General features: G+C 38.7%; 1 protein-coding gene across 3 annotated transcripts; it reads left to right on the top strand.

Annotated features, from left to right (window-relative positions):
• The first annotated feature begins 402 nt into the window (after nucleotides 1-402).
• On the top strand, nucleotides 403-24,122 carry NEPRO (nucleolus and neural progenitor protein). Of its 3 annotated transcripts, none has more exons than XM_043991116.1 (9): nucleotides 410-526; nucleotides 6,578-6,732; nucleotides 9,659-9,735; nucleotides 10,584-10,715; nucleotides 11,310-11,387; nucleotides 12,146-12,495; nucleotides 12,790-12,851; nucleotides 18,115-18,374; nucleotides 20,603-24,122. In XM_043991116.1, the coding sequence occupies exons 1-9, from the start codon at nucleotides 418-420 to the stop codon at nucleotides 21,033-21,035; spliced, it is 1,656 nt and encodes a 551-aa protein (XP_043847051.1). In that variant the 5' UTR covers nucleotides 410-417; the 3' UTR covers nucleotides 21,036-24,122. The 3 variants fall into 3 exon arrangements, with proteins under 3 accessions (XP_043847054.1, XP_043847051.1, XP_043847052.1); XM_043991117.1 differs by lacking the exon at nucleotides 410-526 and adding an exon at nucleotides 843-1,168; XM_043991119.1 differs by lacking the exon at nucleotides 6,578-6,732 and having other exon boundaries at nucleotides 403-526.
• The last annotated feature ends 1,471 nt before the right edge of the window (nucleotides 24,123-25,593 follow it).

Below are 25,593 nucleotides of genomic sequence, written 5' to 3'. Positions count from 1 at the left end.
ATCTTTCCGTTCCTCACCCTACTTGGGACTCTAACACAATTAATTGTCTTAACACTGTGTGTGTGTGTGTGTGTGTGTGTGTGTGTGTGTGTGTGTGTGTGTGTGTGTGTGTGTTCAGAAAGTGGGAAGGGTAGAAATGTCTAATGGGGCTAAGACTGGATGGGACCAGGTTGCATTCCGCTTTGAAAGCTAAATACAGGAGTTTATGGAGATAGCTGAACTCAGGAGCCACATGCTCAGATCGGAGCTTAAGAAAAATTAATGCTTCATTTGCTCTTCCTTCCTCCTCTCTTCCAACGTTGCCTCCCCCATTCCCGGAGTTAGTCTCTCCCTGGCCCCTCCCCCGCGCGGCGCCTCGGCTTGATTTGGTCCTGTCCTAGCTCCGCCCCCATCCCCTCCTCCCTTCTCTTTTCCGAGATGGCTTCGGTGGCGCCTTGTCTGGAGCGGGAGCCCTGGAATCGGCTGCGGATCCCGAGCCCGGGAAGTTTGAGCACAGTGGCCATAGTAGACAAAGACGGAGTGATTGGTGAGTAAGGGGCGTTGGACGAGGAGGAGACGCATGACTTTCCCTCAGGCAGCTGGGGACGCTTGGGGCCTGAGGACTGGGATGAGGGAGGACACGTGTTCCGCGGAATAACACTACTTTTTTCACTTCCGGGACTCCTCCCCTGGAGGCGGAGCCCCGTCCCTGGAAGGACCAACCCTCTCCCAGGAGTTGAGAGGCGAGGCGTGGCCACACTTGGCGTGGCGTCGCTTCCCCTTCTGCGCATGCGGATGACTCGATCTTCACCCTTGACCCCTAGAGAACCAAGACACTAATGATACCATATAGTAGAGTGCGCCCTTTGGAGTAAGAGTACGCGGGTTTACATCCTTCCTCGGAGTCTTCCACCTTTGTAAACTTGGTTGAGTCTATTAAACCATCCTGGGACGTAGTTTTCTCATTCGTTTAAAAAAAGAGGAGAGAGAGAGATCTTGGGCTAGGTGATTTGTGAAGATCCTTTCCGGACCCAAATCGACTCCTCAGCTGGTGCGACATGGAATGATAATAGTAACAATGGAATTAATGGGGAAAAAATGGAAAAAATAATAGCTTTTATGTAGTTCATTAAGTTTTGCAAAAGTTTGTAAATATTATTTCATTTGACCGTCACAACGATCCTGGCAGGTAGGTGAAGTTATTATTACCCCCAGTTTACAGATAGGAAACTGGGGAAGACAAGTCAGGTTAAGTGACTTGCCCAGGGTCACACAGCTGTTAAGTCTGTGGGTAGATTTCAACTCAGGTCTTACTGACTCCAAGTCTGGCACTATCCATTGAGCCACATAGCTGCCTCTTTCCAAGTTTCAGGTGATCCAAAGAGCCATAGAAACAAGGTATTGCAACATATATGATCTATGTAATGTTATTTATACGTGTAATATGTAATGTGTCTGGGCAGTTAGGTGGCACAGTGGACAGAATGCCAAGCCTGGAGTCAGGAAAACTCATCTTCCTGAGTTCAAATCCAGCCTCAGACACTTATTAGCTGTATGACCCTGGGCAAGTCACTTAACCCTGTTTACCTCAGGTTCCTCATTTGTCAAATGAGCTAGAGAGGGAAATGGCAAACCATTCTGCTATCTTTGCCAGTCAGACACCAACTGAAAACAACTGAGCAACATTTGTTATAGTTCATATGCTATGTATTTTATATATATATGAGTTGCAACACATTGCTAATGATAACTTGTATATAATAAGTATCTTAAGACATATCAAAGACAAAGAGGAGATTGATCAGTCATGTATCAGGAGAATAGGATAACAGCCTATTGTGCATTGGTGTCCATGAACTATTAAAATTTAAAAGGGAGAAATTCAGTGCATCGAACAGTCCCTCTATGAAAGATTTTGGGTGGTCATGGACAAAAATCACACAAGATAAGAAGGCATGGATTTGTTATGATCTATACCAGTAGAGGTAGTATCCTTACTAATAAGATCATAGGTGTATCAAAGTGAAATTATTAATTTTACATTTATACAGTGCTTTAAGGTTTACAAAGTACTTTCTTCATAATAACTATGAATAAGGCAGTACAACCAGTATCTGAGCCTTTTTTTGACAAGTGAGGAAACTGAAGTAAAGTCATTTGTTCAGTGTCACAGCTAATAGATGTTAGAGCTAGATCAATTAGCCCCTGATGTCATGACCTCTAGTGCTGCCTAACACACTATTAGGTAATGTGGTCTCAGCCTCCTTTGCTGATTCAGCATTCTTATCCCACCTACTAACTGTCATTGTAAGGTAAGGTTTTGACCTGGATCTTTTTTTATTCCATCTCTATCATCTGTGTTACCTAATCACTTCCCATGGGTTCAATTCTCATCTCATTGCAGATAACTTCCAGGTCTATATGTAAAGCCCCATGTTAGTGGGACCTAGTGGACAGTTTGAATCAGATGTTCCATAGGAATCTCAAACTTGCTATGTCCCAAATAGAACTCATTATTCCCATCCCCCAACCCACCTATCTTCCAGACTTCCCCATTTTTTATTGAGGATATCACTGTTTTACTGGTTATCCAGCTTCACAACCTTAATATCATCCTGAACTTCTCTCATTCTCACTCATTCTGCATTTCTAGTCAGTTGCCAGTACTTGTTGATTCTGTCTCCATGGTATCTCTCACATCTGTTTTCTTTTGTCTATTTATAGGACTATCATCTTAGCTTAATCACATCTCCTTTAGACTCTTGCAATAGTCTACTTACTAGCTGCCTTCGATTTTCTTCCCTCTCTAATCCATCCTCCAACACATTTGTCAAAGTGACATTCTTTTTTTCTTTTCTACAATTTAAATGAAGCTTTTTTTTTAGGGTATACATGATGTTGCAGTCATGCAAAATACATTTCCATATTAGTCATGTTGTGAAAGAAAACAGACTAAAAAAACCTCAAGAAAAATAAAGTTAAAAAAGTATGCTTCAATCTGTTTTCAGACCCGTTCAGTTCTTTCTCTGGGGATAGATAACATTTTTCATCATAAGTCCTTCAGAGTTCTCTTGGATCATTGAATTCCTGAGAATAGCCAACTTACTCACAGCTGATCATCTCACAATCTTGCTGTTTCTTTGTACACAGTACATTTCACTTTGCACCAGCTCATGTAAGCCAAAGTGAGATTCTTAAAACATAGGTCTGGCAATCTTTACTCCCCTGCTCAATATTCTTCATTGGTTCCCTCTTGTCTCTAAACACAAATACAAATAAAATACAAACTCCTCTATTTTGCCCATCACAGCTTGATTTTAACCTGTATCTCCAGCCTTATTACACATTACTTCCTTTCCATACTACATGGTTCTGTCAAACAGGCTTCTTGTTCCTTATGAATGACATTCCATCCCCATGTCTTTGCATAAACTGTTACCCGTGCCTGGAATACACACCCTCTTCACTTTTGCCTCTTAGAAACCTTAGCTTCCTCCAAAGCCCACCTCAACATCTCTTACATGAAGCCTTTTCTGCCTGTTGCTAGCGGCAGCACAAGGAAATGACTTTGTATTTACTTGATATTTCTATTGGATATACTTATATTGGCATGTGTCTTTTCTTCTATTTTCTTAATCTCAAAACCCCTTGATGTCTCTCATTCTCTCCCCCTTTCCCCAGTCCCTGACAATGAAGCAGCCCTCTCTTTGCCTCTAATTCTTTTATTGATTTATTTTTTTTTTAGTGAGGCAATTGGGGTTAAGTGACTTGCACGGGGTCACACAGCTAGTAAGTGTTAAGTGTCTGAGGCCGGATTTGAACTCAGGTACTCCTGCCTCCAGGGCCAATGCTCTATCCACTACACCACCTAGCTGCCCCTCTAATTCTTTTTTGTATGCATTTAGTCCCCTGTCTTCTCTAGCAGATTGCTGCCTCCTTCATCCAGCCTCTCTTTTAAAACTTCAGTCTCTCTCTAGCAATTGATTCCTTCCCTATTGCCTTCAGACACTCAAGTCTCCATCATCCTTAAAAAACCTTCAATAGACCTTGCCATCAGGGGACAGCTAGGTGGCACAGTGGATAAAGCACTGACCCTGGATTCAGGAGAACCTGAGTTCAAATCCGGCCTCAGATACTTGACACTTACTAGCTGTGTGACCTTGGGCAAGTCACTTAACCCTCATTGCCACCCCCCCCCCCAATAGACCTTGCCATCTCTTTAAGCTATCATCCTATATAGCTTTCTCCCTTTCTCAACCAAAGTCCTTCATCTTGTCTACCTTTGTTGCCTCTACTTCCTTGCTTCTTGCTCCTTCCTCACCCCTTTGCAATCTGGCTTTCAGCCTAATGACCCAGCTGAAACTACTCTCCTCAAAGTACTAATGATCTCTTAATTAACAAATAGGAAAGACCTTTCTCACACCTAATCCTTCCTGACCTTTCCACTTTGATGATGTTGACTAGTTTGTACTCTTATGGAATATCCTTTCCCTCTGGTTTTTTTTTTTTGACATTAGTTCTCCTGGTGAGTTTCCCTTGTTGACTCATCCACATCCCATTCTCTCCTAGACCCTCTTTACTCTCTTTTGGTAACCATATCAAATCCACTGGGTTTAACTCATGCAGATGACTCCCACATCTATGTATTTAACCCTCAGTCTCTTTCCTGAGCTTCAGTCCCATATCACCAGTAGCTTATTAGATCTTTCAAACTGGATATCCTGGAGACATCTTAAACTCTATATGCCTAACACTGAACTCAGGATCTTTCCTGCCACCCCCAAATCCTATCTTTTGCCAAACTTCTCCATTTCTAACATCTTGGGTTCTTACTCTTGGCATTATCTTTGAATCCTAACTCTTCCTAATCCCACATATTTAATCAGTTGCCAAATCTGTTTTCTACCTTAACAGTTCTTGCATCTGACTCCTCTCCAATCACACATTGATCTAATCTTAGTTCAGGTCCTCATCACCTCTCATATAGATTATTGCACCAGCTTTTTTCCTAATTGTCCTTCCTGCCTCAAGTCTCTCTCTCTTTTTTTTTTTTTGGTGAGGCAATTAGGGTTAAGTGACTTGCCCAGGGTCACACAGCTAGTAAGTGATAAGTGTCTGAGGCCGGATTTGAACTCAGGTCCTCCTGACTCCAGGCTGGTGCTCTATCCACTGCGCCACCTAGCTGCCCCCTGCCTCAAGTCTCTTACCACTATAGTCCCTATTACACACTGCTGCCAAAATCATTTTCCATAGGCCTAGGTCATTGGCTTCTGTTGCCTTGAAGATAAAATATAAACTTTTAAAGCCTAATCCAACCTGTCTTGCCAGCCTCATTGGATATGACTTCTCCTTCTGATCTCTGGAACTCAAGCCAGACTGACCATCTCTTTGTTCCTGACACACATTTCTCATCTCTGTACCTTTGCATTGACTGTCCCCCTTGCCTGCAATGCACTCTCTCCTTGTCTCCTCAAAGAATGCCTCTCTTTGTATGTATATATTTTCATGTGTGTCCATATTTACACATTTTATATATACACATGTATACATGTACATATACATGCACACAACTATATTGCAGTTAGGTGGCACAATGGATAGAGTGCTGGGCTTAGAGTCAGGAAGACTCATCTTCCTTAGTTAAATTCTGGCCTCAGACACTTACTAGCTGTGTGACCCCTGTGCAAGTCAGTTAACCCTGTTTGCTTCAGTTTTCTTATCTGCAAAATGATCTGGAGAAGGAAATGGCAAACCAAGAAAACCCCAAATGGGGTCACAAAGAGTCGGGCATGACTGAATAGCAACATAAAATATATGTATTAACTTTGTTAATGTTGTATATGTTTACATATGTACTTGTCTCTGTTATTAGAATGGAAGCTTATTGGGATTGGGGATCAAATGATCATCCCAGTTACATTCATCTTCCATATATGACACTCAGTAGATGTTGATTAATTGATTTTCTGTGTTGGACATACATTCCTTGGGGGCATTTAATGTTTCATTTTTGTCTTTGCATTCCCAGTGCCTGGCACTTAATAAATGATTGTTGATTGATATGAAAATACCTTCAGGGAGCTTATAATCTGTTTATAAAGCAAATACTCTGGTATTGTAGAGGTAATTCTGCCTTTGACTTAAAAGCCCACACTTGTTAGAAATACACAGTATGTATTTAGTCAGTCATCCAATCTAGTTTTTAATAAAGTTTTATTCAAGTAACTTCTTATTATAGTATTTACTTTGCAAATAGATTCACAGGGGCAGCTAGGTCGTGCAGTGGATAGAGCACTGGTCCTGGAGTCAGGAGTACCTGAGTTCAAATCCTGCCTCAGATGCTTAACACTTATTAGCGTTATGACCCTGGACAAGTCACTTAACCCCAATTGCCTCACTAAAAACAAAACAAAACAAAAACAAAAACAAAAACAAACAAAAAAAACAAATAGATTCACAAATAAGCTCCCTGAAGGTACTTTCATGTCAATCAACAATATGTGATATATGAATGAAAGGGAGGTCTTTCAACATATATGAAAGCAGACAGTGGCTATAGACCTGCTTGTACAATAAGACTTGATTTCTCTCTTTTCAGGTTCATACATTAAAGGTGTGATTAAGGAGTGCCACTATGTCAGAATGTCATTGATGAGAAAAAGTTTGGATACAGAAACGGGCATCTTGCATGCGATCCTTTACAGTAATCACAACAAACTGTGTCACCACAAGCCATATTTGGCTCTCAAACAGGTCAGAAGGGACCATTGTCTTTTTAAATACTGACAACTTTACTTGTCAGAGATGTCAAGCATCCTTCTGTTTGCTCTCTTTCATTATAAGTTATCTCTTAGTTATATCTTTAGCAACTATTAACCTGTAGTCCTATTTTCTCATCTATATAAAGTCTTTATAAGAATTGCTAATATAGACATCTAAGGTATCATTGATAGAAACATGAAATGAGGAAGGATAGACTTCCGGAAGATTATTTTCTACAACAGATCATAGCTTTATGGTTGCTCAGAAGACTGAAAAGTAGAGAAAATTGATGATTTCCCCCTACTGTTTATTGATTTAAAAAAAAAAAAGGTTTTGATGTAATCGCCTCAAAGGCCATTTCTTTTAACATTTAATTTTATGTTTTTTTCTCAATTATAGGTAAATGAAAATTTTACATTTGTTTTTTAAAATTTTGAGTTCCAAATTCTCCCTCCCTTTACTCCCTCTCTGAGAAGGCAAGCAATTTGATATAGATTATACATGTGCAGTCGTTTAAAATATTTATATTTTTCCCGTGTTGCAAAGGAAAATACACACCAGAAAAACAAGAATAATAAAGAAAATTTAAAAAATAAAAAGTATGCTTTGATCTTTCTCTGAAGGTAAACAGCATTTTTTTTCATTATGAGTCCTTTGAGATTGCCTTAGATTGTTGCTTTGCTAAGAATAGCTAAGTCATTCACAGTTCTTCATCATACAGTATTGCTGATACTGTGTACAGTGTTCTGGTTCTGCTTATTTCACTTTGCATCAATTCAGGTAAATCTTACCAGATTATTCTGAAAGCATCTGTTCATCATTTCTTAATAGCACGGTAGTATTCCATCACAGCCATATACTATACTTGTTTAGCCATTCTCCAACTGTTAGGCATGCCCTTAATTTCTAATTTTTGGCCACCACAAAAAGAGCTACTATAAATGTTCCTCTACATATAGGTCCTTTTACTTTAAAAAAAAAAAATCCCTGGGGTTCAGACCTAGTAATGGAATGGTATTGTTGGATCAAAGGGTATGTATGGTTCTTTAACCCTTTGAATATAGTTCCAAATCACTCTTCAGAATTGTTGGATCAGTTCACAACTCTAGCAGTAGTGCATTTGTGTCCCTATTTTTCCATATCCCCTTCAACATTTGTCATTTTATTTTTCTGTCACATTAACCAATCTGATAGATGTACCTTCATGTACCTTAGGGTTGTTTTAATGTGTGTTTCTCTAATCAATAGCGATTTAGAGCCTTTTTTCATATGCTTATAGCTTTGATTTCTTCTTCTGAAAACTACTTGTCAATTGGGGAATGACTTGTATTGTTGTAAAGCTCAGTTCTCTATATATTTGAGAAATAAGCCTCAAAAACCATTTTAAAAGGTGTCTTTTGCATAATTTAAAATTATGAGACTTCAGTATATACTGAATCCCAGTGTTGTGAAATATTTTGGAAAGCGCTTTGCAAACCTGAAAGCACTATAGATACTCTCTATTATATGCTTCTTTGAAATTAACTGTGCCTTCTGAATATTGATGTTAGGTAAGATATGAAACAGAGAAATGATTAGCACCTAGGTGGGGAAGCAAGGTTGGGAGGAAATATGAGGATTTGGGGTTTGGATGTTTTCACTGAGAATGTCTGGTAATTAGCTGGACGTAAGTAGTTTTAGATTTAGTGAGTGATTAAAATAAAGATTAAATATATAAGTGTCATCAGCAGAGGGGTGATAATTAAAGCTATGAGAATGTATGAATAAGGAAGGAGGGAAACATTTTTAAGCACCTACTATATGCTAGACACTGTGCTAAGCACTGTAAAAGAAAAAAAAAACACACAAATATTCTCATTTGATCTTTATAGCAGCCCTGTGAGATAGGTGATATTATTATCTCCATTTTATAGTTGAGGAAACTGAGGCAGACAGCAGTTATATGACTTACCTAGGTGGATACAGTTAGTAAGTATCTGAGGTCAAATTTGAACTCAGGTCTTTGTGACTCCAGTCCCAGAGCTCTCTCCACCATGGTACCAGCTACCTCCTTGTCTGAGGGAGATAGTATGAGAAAGAACAGCTGAGGATCAAAGATTGAGCTTAGGCACCTTTCTAAAGTTATAAGATAAGGCAGAAAGAAAATATGAATTGATCTGATTTGTCTTTTGGGATTGCTTCTATTGCTTAAGTAAGAAAAACTTGTATTTTTTACATAATTGCTAGGTCTAAACCTTCTGTTCTTACCTGTTCTTTGAGGCCTAACTCATGCCCTATCTCCTCTGTGGCAGTGTCTCTGGCTATTCCTATATGTTTTCTGCTACTCATGTGGCATTGCCTTGGTGTCCCTTTTATGACATGTGTTATAGGTCTACTTAACGTTTCACAAATTTAGAGTGCTTTATTGTGAAAAATTATACTTCCCAGGATTGAAAACAATTTTTAAAAAGTATTAATAGTTGAATGAACTGATCTCTCCTTTGACCCTCTGTCATACTTAATTGTATCATACTCTCCAATATGGCACTCGAATATATGTTGCCCTGTTCTTGAATTTATTTTATTTGTATAAGAGCCAGAATGCAAACTCAGGGACAGTCTCATGTAACTTCTATGTCTTCCATAGCACCTGTTTATATAATGTCATTCTTACAGAAAGTGCTCAGGAAATTGATAAAAATGTTTGGCTGGGGAAATTGACAGATTGTCCCTTCAAATACTTTGGTTTTGGTAACGTGTGTTTTATTCTTTGTCTTTGATTTCTATAACTCAACAAAATGCCTTACGTTCTCCCTCCACAGTTTGCTGCGTGTTTTTATGCTTGGGAACACTTAGCTGCATTCATCTGTCTGATTTGGCTTGTTTGAGATCAGCAATCTTACTTGCCTATTGCAAATGCTAATCTTCGTTGTTTCAGGTACAACAGTGTCTCAAGCGAATGGACTGTGTGAATTTGGAGGGATCCATTCAAGATCTGTTTGAGCTGTGTCCTAAGTAAGTGTACCAGGCTGGTTATTTCAAGACTTTATAGACTAGAGGTTTAAAGCTTTTTGCTTCAGTATCAACTTTATGATTTTGCTTTATTAAGAATGGAAAAAAAAAAAGGAACATCCATGTCTAGTAGTAAAGTTGCTTAACCTTAATGAATCCTAAAGACTCAATGAATGCTTAGACTTAATGAATTCATTGTAGCAGAGCACTAAATTGGGATTAGAAGAAATGGGTTCTAAACCTGGCCTTGCCACTAAGTAGCTGTATGGCCTTGGACAAATCACTTAACTGTTCAGAGATTTTGTTTCTTTATCCATGACACAAGGTAACTGGACCACAGGATTCCTTCCAGATCTTCTATTACTCTTGTATACATTGTCATGTGTCGTTGGTTATTTTAGCAAAACTTTTCACTGTCTTAGTCTTTATAAAGACAAAATGTGGGGCAGCTAGGTGGCGCAGTGGATAGAGCACTGGCCCTGGACTCATGAGGACCTGAGTTCAAACGTGGCCTCAGACACTTAACACTTACTAGCTGTGTGACCCTGGGCAAGTCACTTAACCCCAATTGCCTCACCAAAAAAAAAAACCAAAAACCAAATGCAATGAAGTCTGTAATAACAAAGCATGCTTCTGATGCTCGGATGGTTGGTTAAAATCAAGACTGCACTGCATTACAGTGAAATTTATAACCATATTGAGAATCTGCTGTGATGATTAAAAAGGATCTTAAAACATCTCTGCTTGAAAAGTGTTCATAGACAATACTTTCTTGTAAGTGCCTGGTACTCAAGTATGTGGCAAATAAGTACATGACCTAATAACTTAATCTTTCTCTTTCTGACAACTAGAGAAGATATACTTGAAAATACAAAAAAGTACATCATTCCCAGTCAGCCAGTGGTGGAGTTTGTGTTAATGAAGATTTTGGGAACCTGCAAATTAATACTACGTTTATTAGACTGTTGCTGCAAGACATTTCTGTATCCTTCAATTAATTTTAATATTTCCTTTTTAGTAGGAAATTGTTTTAGTATGTGTAATAGTGTTTTTCTATAAAATGGAGTGTTCTAGGGAGACTACAATGCTTTTTGCCTCCTTTTTCTAGGAATTGTTTGATGTTTGATGTCAAGGAAATTTTTATTCTTTAGTTATAGTCTGCTAGTATTTATGCGATACAGGTATTATAATGGCATTAGCATGAGTGGTAAATGCATTATTAAGTTTTGAGCACTTTTAAATGAAATTAATTTAAATGTTAATAAATATGACAAGAATTTCCTTTGCCAGCAATATTTTACTCTAACATATATAAAGCAGTGGTGTCAAACTCCAATAGAAATAGATCCCCTTGGACCATGTATTGACTTAGAAAACCACAAATTAACATTATCCATTATATTTTACTTTTATTTATTTCATTAAACATTTCCCAACTACATTTTCATCTGGTTCCAGTGGACTGGGTAGTTTTGAGGGCCAGGGCTAGGAGTTTGACACCTCTGGTGCAGATTACAAACAGTCATTTTTGTCTGTGTTTTTTTTTTTTTTAAACCTTAATTCAATTCAACCTCTAGCTTGTCAGTGAAGCATCTTTGTTTGGAAGAATTCATCATTTTAAACACTGTTATTACAGGATTGGTGAGCAGGGTGTGGTATGTACATACTTTTGAAATAGCTGAGTATTTGATTTCAGTGTTTGTATTTCCTTTCCCATTCCCCTGGGCAAGTTACTATTAGTTTTTATTATTGAGAGATAGGATAGCCCAGTGAGATTTTGTTTTTCCCCATCAGAAAATGACAATACAATGCAAGGCTGATCTTATGTTCCCTTTTTTACTTGATTTATTCTTTTGGACACAGTTGAATATTAATGAGATGATTATTAATAATATAGTTCAAAAGAAAATCTTTGAATCTGAGGCACAGAGGTCAAATTTGGAAGAGTTACCTGTATAGTTTAAACAACATGGCTTCTAATGGGGTCTTGGATTAGGGAGGAGTATTATGGAAGTTATCACAGTCCCTATTTTAAATTACACTATTTCTTATATATTTACAATTTCCCCCCCATAGCTTCCATATTTTTGAATAGGTTTAGCAAATTCTTTTAAATTCTACAAGCTTGAGAGTGTTTCTGTCTACCCCAAATCTCTTTTGAAGCAGTTTTCTTTTCCTAATTGGTATAAAGCTATAGAGTATATTAGAAAAGAAAAGAAATCTTTTTATACGTCTTACTAGAAATGGCAATAATAATTTGGCAGATAGTGTTTTGTAGACTTAAGATTGTATAGGAATTGGGAGTGAAAATATATGTATGTATATGTAATATACACATATAGTAGCTTAATGCATTATTTTAACAAGTTTATAATATTCTAACTAACTTATAAATTTCTATTTTTTCCCCCAGGGTTCTGTATAAGGATCTTTTAAAAAAACTTGTTTCTTTATATAAGCCTTTGTTTAGATTGCTGCAAGAAGTATCCAGGATTCAACCAATGCCTTACTTCAACAATTTTACCTTTCCTGTTGACCTTAAAGATTTTTTGGGAGAGGCCTATCTTGATATCATTAAGAAAAAGATGGTAGCTAAAGGAGTAACCAAATTGCTTAACAAACTATTTCTATCAAAAGAGGAATCAAACAAGTCTATTCAAGAAATAGCCTTAGAAGTTCCCCCAAAAGCTAAACAAATGAAGATAAAGACAACAAATAATGTGGATATTGGGAAGGCAGTGCAGAAGAGGAAAACCCACAAAGGTAACTCATTTTTGTTTGATTTTCATCCTGTCTTTGTCTAAACTGGGCATTTGCCCTAGCTATACATTTGTATTAACTAGGACAGATTTTAGTGTCTATGTTCATCTTAATTATAAAGTTGTTACTGAGTACAAGACAGGTATCCCTAATAAGAGATAGTTATCCTTTTTCATGTTTAGGGTAATGGATAAATTTTTGAACTTGGGCATTTAGATTTTAAGGTTATTGTCCATTTGAAAAAGAGTTCGTGCTATACTAAATTGACTAAATTGAGTGATTTTTCTATTTCCACAGAAATGTCATCAGGATTTGACCTGAAGGCCTTTTGCAAACGACCAAAGCACAAAACTACCATGGTTTGTGTGTTTTTAAATTTATTACATATTAACAATAGTGTTTAGAAAACAGAAGAAAGCAGAAGAATTACACTTCAGTTTACATTCAGAGTTCATCAGTTCTCTCTGGAGGTAGATAGCATTTTTTCGTCCTGAGTCTTTTGCAGTTATCTTGGATCATTGTACTGATCAGAGTAGCCAAGTCCTTCCTAGTTGATCATCATTGTAACTGATTCTTCTCACTTTACTTTAGTTCTTACAGGTCTTGCCATGTTTTTCTGAAACCACCGCCCTCATCTTTTTTATAGCACAATAGTACTCCATCATGATCCCATGCCAGAAGTTGTTCAACCATTCCCCAGTTGATGAGCATCCCTTCAATTTCCAGTTCTTTGCCACCAAAAAAAAAAGAACTGCCATAAATATTTTTGTACTTATAGGCACTTTTCCTTTTTCTTTGACTTCTTTGGGGTACAGACCTAATTGTGATATTTCAGTATCAAAGAGTATGCACAGATTTATAACCTTTTGGGTATAGTTTAAAATTATTCTCCAGAATGGTTGGACCAATTCACAACTCTACCAACAGTTGATTAACATGTCTATTTTTTCTTATCCTCTCCATTGCTTGCCATTCATGATAAGTGTGAGGTGGTATGTTAGTTGTTTTAATTTGCCTTTCTCCAATCAATAGTGATTTTAGAGCATTTTTTTCATATGAAAATAGATATCTTTGATTTCTTCTTCTGAAAACTGTTGGTTCCTATCCATTGACCATTTATAAGTTGGGGAATGGCTCTTATTATATAATTTGACTCAGTTCCCAACATAATTGAAAAATGAGGGCTTTAACAGAGAAACTTGTAGAAATTTTTTGAGATTACTTCATTGTCGATGGTACCCTTTAGCAAAATGTAGTTCTTAATTAGGTCTGGTTTTGCTTTTGCTATGTCTTAGATTATGATTGCTACCTCTGCTTTTTCTGTTTGAATTGAAAAATGATGAATTCTGCTCCAGTTCTTTATTTTAACTCTGTGTATGTCTTTTCTTTTTCAAGTATGTTTCTTGTAAACAACATGTTGTTGGATTCTGGTTTCTAATCCATTCTGCTATCCATTTCCTTTTTATGGGTGAACTCATTCCATTTACATTCACAGTTATGATTACTATGTATTTCACTCCATCCTGTTTTCTTGTGTTCATCTGACGTTTTATCCTGTCCTTCCTCAAAAGTTTGTTTTGTTTCTGACCCCTGCCTCTCTTAGTCTTTTCTTTTATCATACTCCCCAAACCACATTTCTTGTCCCCTTCCCCTCTTATTTCCCTATTAAGTAAGATAGATTTCTATACTCAATTGAGTATTTTTAAGTATTCTTCTCTCTTTGAACCAATTCTAATAAAAGTCAAATTCAGGCATTGCCTGCCACCTGCTTATTTTCTCTTTCACTATAGAAGTTCTTCCTTGCATCCCTCTTTTATGTGAGAAACTTTTCCCCATTTGTGTCTTTCCCTTCCCCCTTCTCCAAGTACATTTCTTCTTCTCACCCCTACTTTTTTTTTTGAGCTGATCCAAACATAATCATCTCAGACCTATGCCCTATGTCTATATAGTCTCCTTTTAACTCTCCTAATAATATTAAAGTTCTTTTCAGCTCTGTTCTTTCCATCAGGAATACTGGGAAGTTTTGTTCATTAAATGTCAGTTTTTTTCCTCTGAAGGATTATACTCAGTTTTGCTGGGTAGGTTATTTTTCTTTGTAATCATTGCTCCTTTACCTTCCGGGATATCATATTTTAAACCCTTTGCTCTTTTAACATAGACACTGTTAAATCTTGTATGATCCTGACTGTAGCTCCATGATATTTGAATTGTTTCCTTCTGGCTGCTTGTAATATTTTCTCTTCGACCTGGGAGCTCTGGAATTTGGCTATAATATTTTGAGTTTTCATTTTGGGATCTCTTTCAGGAGGTGATTTTTGGATTTTTTCAATTTCCGTTTTGCCCTCTAGATCTAGGATATTGGGACAGTTTATGTCTAGACTCTTTTTTAGATTTTGGCTTTCAAGGTAGCCTAATAATTCTTAAATTATCTTTCCTTGATCTGTTTTCGAGGTCAGTTTTTCCTATGAGATATTTCAAATTTTTTTCTATTTTTTTCATTCCTTTGACTTTGTTTTACTATTTTTTGAAGTCTTATGGAATCATTAGCTTCAATTTGCCAAATTCTGATTTTCAAGGAATTATTTTCTTCAGTGAGCTTTTGTACCTTTCCCCCCCATTTGGCCAATTCTGCTTTTAATTTAATTAATTAATTAATTAATTTTTTGGTAAGGCAATTGGGGTTAAGTGACTTTCCCAGGGTCACACAACTAGTAAGTGTCAAGTGTCTGAGGCCAGATTTGAACTCAGGTCCTTCTGAATCCAGTGCTGGTGCTCTATCTATTGCGCCACCTAGCTGCCCCGGCCAGTTCTGCTTTTTGAGGAGTTCTTTTCTTCATTGAATTTTTTGCCTCTTTTCCATTAGGCCAATTCTGTTTTTTAAGATGTAATTTTTTTGCGTGTGCCTCTTTTACAAAGTTGTTAATTATCTTTTCATAATTGTCTTGCATCACTCTTATTTCTTTTCTCATTTTTCCTCTATCATTCTTATCTCTTTAACTCTTCCAGGAATTCTTGCTGGCCTTTGGCAGCAGTTTTCTTTGAGGCTTTGCTTGTGGCTGTTTTCACATTGTTGTCTTCCTCTAAGTTTATGCCTTTCTTGGTATTCCCTGCCACTCTAGTTGATTTTTTTTTTTTACTTTTTTTTTTTTTTTTTTTTAGTGAGGCAATTGGGGTTAAGTGACTTGCCCAGGGTCACACAGCTAGTAAGTGTTAAGTGTCTGAGGCCGGATTTGAACTCAGGTACTCCTGAATCCAGGGCCGGTGCTCTATCCACTGCGCCACCTAGCTGCCCCTCTAGTTGATTTTTATGGTCAGGTTTTTTTTTGTTGTTGTTATTGTTGTTTGCCCATTTTTGCAGCCTATTTCTTCCCTTTGAACTTTATGTTAAAGTTGGGCTCCACTCACCTTGGGGTTAGGATGCACTGTGCCAAACTTTGGGCTTTTTCATGCTGCTGTTTTCAGAGCTAGTTCTGGGAGTCTCCAAATTTTCAGTGCTTCCAAAGTGGTGTGATCTTGGGAGAGGTGTGGTAACTGTTTTCCTGATTTGTGCTCTGGTGTTTACTGCTTTCCTGTAGCCACAAGGGCTAGTGTTCCTCTTGGCTCTGGAACTCTGACCTGAATCCCTGTTCTCCTATTGCTGCAACTACTAGTATTCCTCTTGGCCTTGTGATTGTGACCAGGTTCACTCTTCCTTTGTAATGGACCACAAGTGCTCCTCTTCATCCTCTACTATGACTCAGAATGTCCTATGGATCTCCTAAGTTGTGTTAGGCTAGAAAAATATCTCTCTCTGGACTTTTGTTGGCTCTGCTATTCTAAAATGTTATTCAAAGCATTATTATAAAGTTGTTTGGAGGTGAATTTTGCGAGAGTTCTGCTGGGATCTGGCATGTATAATAACTACAGTATTAAAGCTTTCAGGGGCTGCTTTCATGTGGTGAGCTGATCCAGAACATAGGGGTGATTTTTCCTAGTAATCCTTCTAGTAAGAACTAGGTGACTAGTCTGGTTAATTTATGCAATTTTTCACTTGTTGATATCTGAGCTCCTGGGAATAGCACAAAGAACAAAGATCAAATTATATACACCAAATAGAGGTTAAAACTTGCAAACTTAGGGGCAGCTAGGTGGCACAGTGGATAGAGCACCAGCCCTGGATTCAGGAGGACCTGAGTTCAAATCTGGCCTCAGACACTTAACACTTACTAGCTGTGTGACCCTGGGCAAGTCACTTAACGCCAATTGCCTCACCAAAAAAAAAAATAAAGTTTCTTTAATTGAATTGAATTAAAAGTAACTAGATGTATTTTACTTGGTTTGAATACAGGTTACACTTTCCCTCCAAATCTGGTAACCCTAGTGTGGCCTACAACCCTTTTCTTAGTGAGAACTTATTCTTTATTGAATGCCTTTGAAGGTTGCTTGCCTCCTGGGGAACCAGTTCTTGCCATTTCTGTTGTTCCTCACAGTCTTAGAAGTAGAAAATATTGTGGAAATTGGAGATGCCCAAGCTTTACTGGACAGTAGAGATAAGAGGAGAAGGAAGTAGGGCTAGAGTTAGTTGGTAGATGATTGATATAGTCAACAAGCATGTTAGGGACTGAATACTGAAGAAGAGTGCTAGATATGCATATACTGCTGAAAAATGGTTTGTGGTAGGTCAGTTGTGGAAAGCATGTGACTTGGATCAGAAGTTAGTTATGGGGCAGCTAGATGGCGCAGTGGTTAAAGCACTGGCCCTGGATTCAGGAGTACCTGAGTTCAAATCCAGCCTCAGACACTTGACACTTACTAGCTGTGTGACCCTGGGCAAGTTACTTAACCCCCATTGCCTTAAAAAAAAAAAAGAAGAAGTTAGTTGTGTAGAGTACTTACTATCTCTGGGAGTTTATTCTGGGTTGCATGTTCTATTCTGTTATGTATGTCAAAGCTCATTAAAAAAAAAAACTGGCCTTTCCAAAAATTGACCAAAATGCAGTAGAAAGTTTAATTAAGAGCTTTAAAATAATTTAAGTTATGGGTTTCCTTAAATCTATATATTGAAGTTAAGAAAGTAAAAAAAAAATTATTTTGAGTTACATTTATTTCATGAGGGCAAGGGGTGTGTGTGTGTGTGTGTGTGTGTGTGTGTCTGTCTGTCTGTCTGTCTGTCTAACCTGTACTTTTTATTAGTGGTAGAAACTTCAGTTAGCAAATGTCGCTCAGCAGCTTACTCAGTAACTTAGCCTTGGAGACTTCCCTGAGGGCACTAGAGGGGGAAGGAGGAGAAGGGAGGGGGAGGGAGGAAGGAAGCGGAGTGTGGAAGGGGACATGGAAAGAAGGGGAAGTGACTTAGGGTCACAGAGCTAGTCTGTGTCAGAGGGAAGACACATTTCATCTTCAAGTCCAGCTTGCTAACTATTGGACCAATGCTGTCTTTGAGTTAAAATTTCGTGAAATAAAAGTACTTTGTATTTTTAAAAATATGTGTTTGTCAATACATTTTATATTGTTGTAATGTCTTTAAGTCAAGCTTTCCCTTGCCTTAGGGCTTGTCACCCACCAGTTTCTGCTAATGCAGGTTGTTAGTTCCCAGGTCAGGATAACATCTGCCTTTCTTTTTCTCACCTGTCCCCACTCCAGGATGCTGGCTTCAAGTCTGTATGTTCTGAGAGGAGAGTACGAAAAGCCATTGGCTCTTCCCAGCCCCTGGGAGGATCCTCTGGTGCCAGAAACCTTGCCCTGAAGATCCGAGAGGCACAATCTTTTACACAACTTTCAGAAGAAATCCAAATGGCCATTTTCTGGTGTAGAAGGAAAAAACTGAAGCATAAAGTCACCTTTCTGGGTAACAAGCTTCTAAAAAGTAACCGGCTTAAACATGTGGAAGCTCAAGGGTACAGGTAAGTCAGAGTTAATAGACTACAGCTTTGGGGGACAAACAGTGAAGGCTTTTTGCCTTTTTTGTGCCTTTCGCTAATTCTCACATTTACTAATGCTTAACAAAGAAACATACTCACTTTTCACTCTCTTATCTTAAATGGATTTTTATTGAAAACTTTTCTTTTTCCATTGTTTAGAGTTCCACAGAATCCCCTCTGCTCTGATACAGTAGATAGAAGTGCTGGAGAACTCAGGAGAACCTGAGTTCAAATCCATTCTCAGACACTTAATAGCTGTTGGACAATGGGCAAGTCACTTTAACTTCCGTTTGCCTCAGTTTCCTCATCTGTAAAATGGGGATAATGATAGCACCCACCTCTCAGGGTGGTTGTGAGGATCACATGAGATAATTTTGTAAAGTGCTTAGCACAGTGCCTGGCACATACTGAGCCCTATATAAATATTAGTTGTTGTTGTCGTAGTTTTACCACTGAAGTGAATCACCAGTCGTCATAATCCACTTTGGCAAGTTTGGGAAGTTCTCTGTTGTGTCATGGATACATCATTCCTCAGGAAGACAGCAGCACTCTCTGGTATCACATCAGTTTGACAGATAGCTTCCTCAGTATATTCAGGGAGGTGGGGATCATCACCGACTGCTACTGAATTCTTCCTCTGACCGTACCTGACTGATAACTCATCTGAGAGCATCTGTGGCTCTGGTTTTGGAGGACAAGAAACAGCTTCCTCCTCACAGCATCCAGCTCCTTCCTTTTCAGGAGAAGCCTTGTGTCTGCTGCTTTTAAATTGTGCAATTCTGTTTTGTCTTTGTTAGGCCTCCCTTTCTCCACTTCATATCCATTTTTTTCCCTATTGAATCCTTACTATGTTTTCTTTAGGAAATGCACAAGCTGTATTGTGGAGAAGCATTCTATCTATTTTTATTTAAATTTCCCCCTTTTTAAAATTGTTAACTTTGTTTATGAAAAAAAAATAAGAAAGAACTCTACCTTTTTTGTCTAGCTCTGAGCTAAGAGCTGATGTATTTAAATACATTATATTTCAAAATGTAAAATCTATTCTTAGCTCATCATAGTTTGTTGACCCTTGTTAGAGACTCTTGGCATTTTAAGAAGCCTGTATGTATTAAACTCAGCAAGGTAATAACAAATTTACTTGTGTCCCCTTACATCTTTCTGTTGGTGGATTTGTGCAATAGTTCAATCATGTTGGAAAACAATTTGGAACTATACATACCCTAAACATCCCTAATTGTACATACCTTTTGACTTGGCAGTGCTATTACTAAGCATATAGCTGAAGGAGATCAAAAACAGAGGTAAAAGACCCACATGCTTAACAATATTTATAGCATAACAATATTGTGGCATATGAATGTAATGGAATGATATTGTATCCTCAAAAATAATGATGATGATATGGAAGTAATAGTCTGAAAACAGAAATTTGGAGATCAAATTTGAACTCTCAGGTCAGCAAACATTTATTAAAAGTGTCTACATTGGGGCAGTTAGGTAGTACAGTGGATAGAGAACCAGCCCTGGATTCTGGAGGACCTGAGTTCAAATTCAGCCTCAAGACACTTGACACTTACTAGCTGTGTGACCCTGGGCAAGTCACTTAACCTTCATTGCCCCCCCCCCCCCCAAAAGTATCTACATTGGGGCAGCTAGGTAGTACAGGGGATAGAGCATCAGCCCTGGAGTCAGGAGGACCTCTAAGTTCAAATCCTGCCTCCAGTACTTACTAGCTATATGATCCTGGGAAAGTCACCCTGCTTGCCTCCGAAAAACCCCAGCCAAACAAAAAAGTGCCCATATTTTCCTAAGTGCTAAGTATATTAAAATAAAAAATTATATAGTCCCTGTGCTCAAGAAGCTTATGTTCTTCGGAACTACATGTTCCTTTTTGTTTTTATATCATATTCATTTCCCTTCTCCCTCACCTACCCAGAGCCATCCCTTATAATGAAGAAGAAAGGGAGGGAAAAAAACAAAATAGCAAAACAAGACAACACTTCAAGCGGGGACTCTTATTTTTGTCTTCATCTCCCTTTCATCTTGTACTGTGCTTTGCACAGACTAGGCACTCAGTATTTGTAAAATTGAATTGTGTATTTTTATATTTTGTTCACAGAGATGGAAAGAACAGAAAAAACAGAAAATGAGGGATTCTGATATATTTTTCTCTAATAGGTTTAAAATTTTTTTCCTTTCTCTTTTAAAAGCTTGCCCAAGAAATTGAAATGCATAAAAACATCCATCTGTAACTTCTTTCTCCATGGCTTGGGTAACATGTCTTCAAAGTGCCACCTGAGACGAATCAGTTCACAGAATAAATTTCTAAAGCAGCAGAGGAAACCACAGAGAAAGTCTCAGCCTACTGTTCTAAAGGAAATTCAGCAGTTTCTTCAGCAGACTGAGAAGATTGTTACAGAGGGAGACACTAAAAGAACGTTCTCAGACCTTAGAATTCATAGACCTGAACTGACATTGAAAAAGAGCCAACTGCTGGACAACAGAAATGCAAATCTCCTTGAAAATTGTAATGGTACAATGAAGTCACCAACATTGGCTCAAGTAAAAGAAAAGAACACTACCTCAGAAACTGTCAGAGACATGGATGACATTGATGATATTTTTTCTTCATTGGGAGTTTAGATGTACATATATGTGAGACTGCTTTATTAAGAAAAGAAGCCGCTCATAATCATGGCCGCTAGATGGGTCTCCATATTGTGCCTCTGAGTGGTGGGAGTTCTGCATTGTACCCAGAAACAATAGAGGTATCTGCATCCATGCAGAATTACTCCCCAAGTCCTGCAACTGACTTTGAGAGGTCTCAGAGTCCCCAAGAGCTTGCATTGGTTTGATTTGTTTACCAAAGATTGTGGGTGGATTGGCATTGAGGAAAGTTGTGTATTTTGGAACAAACTAGGTGCCTAAAAAACTCTGCCTTGGTCAGGTCCCATACTCTTAGGCTGCCTTCAATGGTTTTAGCATGTATGCTGTGAAACTGGAGGACCGAGGTACCCAAAAGGTCCCTGTTTGATTTACTGGCTTAATTATAATATAATGACATTGCCACTTGTGATTTTTGTCCATGGGGCATCAAGATTTCTAATTTTAGGTGATTGTGTTGTTCAGTTTTTATATGATATAAATAGAATTGATCAAGAAAAGTTATTGTTATCACTGGTCTTATTACTAGGGCCAAATTAAATCTGTTTCCATTTTCCTGTTTAAGAGCTAAGTGCTCTGAAATGTGCTTCATCTCTCCAATATATGGAGTTTAAAATGCTTTGCTTCTATTTTTACTTCTATTTCTATTTTATTTGAAAGCTTGTTTTGGGTGTGGTGAGGGGGAATGGAGCATATTATCCTTCTAATGATTACAAAAAATGTCAAGCCTCTATTTCTTATATGAATTTTTTGGCTTTTTGGATTTGGGCAAAAGGGTGTCCAGTTCTTTTAGTAGGCTGCATTCCACAGTTCAGCTATGGCTTTTGTCACCAGACTATGGTGACTCTGGAAGAGAGAGTGAGGCTGACTTCTGTGTAGCTCTGTCTCAAGGCCAATTCACACAAAAGTCAGGATATCAACTATGATGTCATCGGTCCTGGTGGAAAACGAAGGACAAACAAGAAGAACCAGAGTGCAGATATCCCATTTTGTAACTGAGGCAGTAAGGGGTTCCAATGTACTTGGAGTCAGAGGCCTGAGTTTGAATCCTGCCTCAAGTCTCTAACTAGCCTTGTGAACTTGAGCAAGTCAGCCTGTGTGCTTGGTTTCCTTCCTCATCTTTAGAATGGGGATAATAATAGTACCCACTTCCCAGGGTTGCTAAAGATCAAATGAAACAAGATATGCAAAGCAGCTCCCAAACAATGTTTATTTCTGCCTTTTTACCTGCGTTTGCTAGTTCTCACTGTCCCGGGGTTCTGAACCTTTTTTGTGTCACAGCTCCGTTAAACAATGTAGTAAAGTCTATGGATCCCTTCCTTCTCAGAAGATGGTTTTTAAATGCACAAAATAAAATACGCAGGATTACAAAGGAAGCCAGCTATGTTGAAATACAGTTACTAACATAAGTTCACAGATCCCAGGTTAAGAACTGCTGCTCTCCCTTTCACCTCCCTTTGTCTCCTTTTCCATTTGCCTGGACCCTGTCTTCAGTTCTTGTTAAAACATCCAACCTTGGGGCAGCTAGGTGGCGCAGTGGATAGAGCACCGGCCCTGGAGTCAGGAGTACCTGAGTTCAAATCCGGCCTCAGACACTTAACATTTACTAGCTGTGTGACCCTGGGCAAGTCACTTAACCCCAATTGCCTCACTTAAAAAAAAAACAAAAAAAAATCCAACCTTTATCCATCAGTTCTATCAAAAAAAGTGTAATACCTTATTTGTCTAGTATTAGTTCACTGTGGGCCAAGCCTCTATTAGGTGAGTCCAGTTGTGTATATCTGATCTTTAAAATAAACAGTTAAGGACTATGAAATCCAACTAAAACCAGCTTTACCGGTTTTATCATTAAAGGGGCCTATTTTAAAGTTAAAATGTTAGAAAATGTTACTTCTGTGTTACCAAGTTGGAAACTCAGGAAGCTAAACCTACAGCAGTTGGAATTCAGGGATGACTTCTGTTTTCATTACCCTCCCCTCTCATTCTCCCCCTCCTCCCCAATCTCCCAGACTTCACTACCCCCACCTTGCAGGCTAACAGCCCCCCTTGCCACTCTAAAGAACCAACCAGTGCTTAACATGGGATCCCCTGCCTGGTTGTGTCGAGCAGATCAGGAGGGGGAGGGGGGCAGACTCCCTGCAGCTGCAGACACAGAGGTGGTGCCCACATTCTCGACAGGGTGACCAATCTTTTACCACATCAAGGAATAAACTGTTTTGCATAAGGGACTTTTCTAGATAAGTGAAGCGTTGGCCTTTTTCCATTTTCACTCTTTAATGGGTCTTTGTAAAATACACACACTCTTCCCTTCCTTAGTAACAGCATCCGAAACATGACCTAACTTTCTCTTAATGATTCTATCCTTTTTAAATCAGTTACTGTAGAATATTTGCTAAGGTAGCTGGTATGTAGATGGGTACTGATACCATGAGTTGCATTGGAAACTTTCTTTTTTAAGAAGCCAGCCAACGTGCTTTTGCTTCTTTTGTCTCTCTCATGATAAAGGCTGTTCAGCTATGACCTATATAGCAGTATACGGTTGCCTTTCTGAAAAATGACTGGCTTAAGGACTAGAAGCAGTCCACTTGCAAGCAGTTTTCTTGTCCTTTAGAAAAGAAGTGTTCATGGCCTTTGTCAGTAACTTTCAAGTCATTTCATCACTAAACTTTATCCCAGGTGCTGTACCCTCATCTTCCTGAATTGGATTGATGGGGTTTTTTGAAGTATGCCCCTATGTCCTTTGAAGAATTTGTGTTCACTTATTTAGGGGAAGGTCCACCACCTCAAGTCCAACAAATCTTCATTACTATCAGATGACAGATGGAGTTACTTTACCATTAAGTTTCTTCATCTGTAGAGATTAAGCTAGATGACCGCCAAGGTTCTTTCCAGCTTTAAGCCTATAATGCTATATCAATGGAAGGAAGGATCATTTCAACTAAAGCTCTCTTCCTGCACATGAGGAAACTGAGACCCAGACAATGGGAGACGGCTAGGTGGCACAGTGCTGGGTCTGGAATCAGGAAGAACAGAGTTCAAATCCATCCTCATACCCTTCCTAGCTTCATAATCTTGGGCAAGTTACTTAAACCTCTGCCTCAGTTTACTCAACCTCAAAATGGGGATAACTGCACCTATCTTCCAGGGTTGTTGTGAGGATCAAATGACATATTTGTGAAATGCTTAGCACAGTGCCCGTCACATAATAGGTGCTTTAAAATAAACATTTATTTCCTTCCTTCAAAACAGGTTAAATGATTTGAAACCAGTGACACTGAATTTATTGGTTTACAGAGCTAGGACTAGTCTTGACTCCACAACATGTCCTATATAATACATGGCTTTCTCCTCACAAAGTCCCTTTTCATTAATTTGTGGTGAATAAGGCCCTGGCTCGTGAATTTAATTAGCAGCAATACTGGCAGACAGGAATATGGCCACTATATCAAGAGACACCAGCCCAGGCTTTTCTGAATATACACGATTAGCAATAGAAGAGCTTTTATCTTGAGGTAAATCTATTTTTTCTTTGAGAATGTACAGAAAACTTGAACCACTGAGGTAAAAAATAATCGATGTGCTAATTAGCTTCAAAAGAACCAGGTAAAAGAGTGACATTTGGAAGCTGTAGCTCCAGTCACCAAAAGTTTTATTTTGGGGTGGTGAGAGAAAAGACCCTATCTGGACTCTTATCAGAGCCCTAGGGACAGAGAGTGAGTTTAGTTTCAAGCCCCACCACTTGGATGCCCATGCTTCCCAGCAGGGGGCCTCCCAGCACACCAGGCTCTGAGAAGCCAAGGCCCCTGGGACTTAGGCCCGAGCAGGGCTTGGAGCTGGGCCTGTGTTTTATGGGAACAGAGCTAAGCTGGGAGTTCACCTTGAGGCACCCAAGGTGATTCCCATGTGACCCCGGTGTTCAAACCCGACTTCAGTTTTGTTTCTTGACAAGTTACATGTATGTTTATATATGTTAATCTCTACAGATGAAGAAACTTAATGGTAAATAACTGATAGTAATAAAGATTTGGACTTGAGGTGGTGGACCTTCCCCTAAGGGAAGTTATGTTCGTTATGTAGGTTTCCTAACGTTTATGTATGTATGTTATGTATGTATGTATGTTCTAGTGAGGAGTGGACATTCTTGCCCAGAATAAGGTTAAGGCCTAGTGTCACAATCTGATTGGTTGTTAGTTACCATATATGGGAGGTTGGTAAAATACGCTGTCATTGGTTGTTTCTGTAATGCTGTATGGATTGTAATACTGTTATGTGATTGGTTGAGGGGGACCCTTGGTGGGTATAAATCAAGGTACAGGACCTCACTTCAGTGCACTCTCTGGCACATTCAGAAGAGTACCCATCTTCGAAGATGAATAAAGATGCCTTCACCTACACTCTGCTGCCTGCTTGGATTCTTTGAGCTGTGAGCTGCTAGCAACACTTGAGATTCGCAATACTATTTGAGCTGTTAGCTGTGTTTCTAACAGGTGGCCTACACCATTAACACACACACACACACACACACACACACACACAC

The sequence above is a fragment of the Dromiciops gliroides genome, chromosome 3, assembly GCF_019393635.1.
Source record: "Dromiciops gliroides isolate mDroGli1 chromosome 3, mDroGli1.pri, whole genome shotgun sequence".
Lineage (NCBI taxonomy): Eukaryota > Metazoa > Chordata > Mammalia > Microbiotheria > Microbiotheriidae > Dromiciops > Dromiciops gliroides.
Note: the sequence above shows the minus strand (reverse complement) of the source record. Positions and strands in the feature narration are given on the sequence as shown.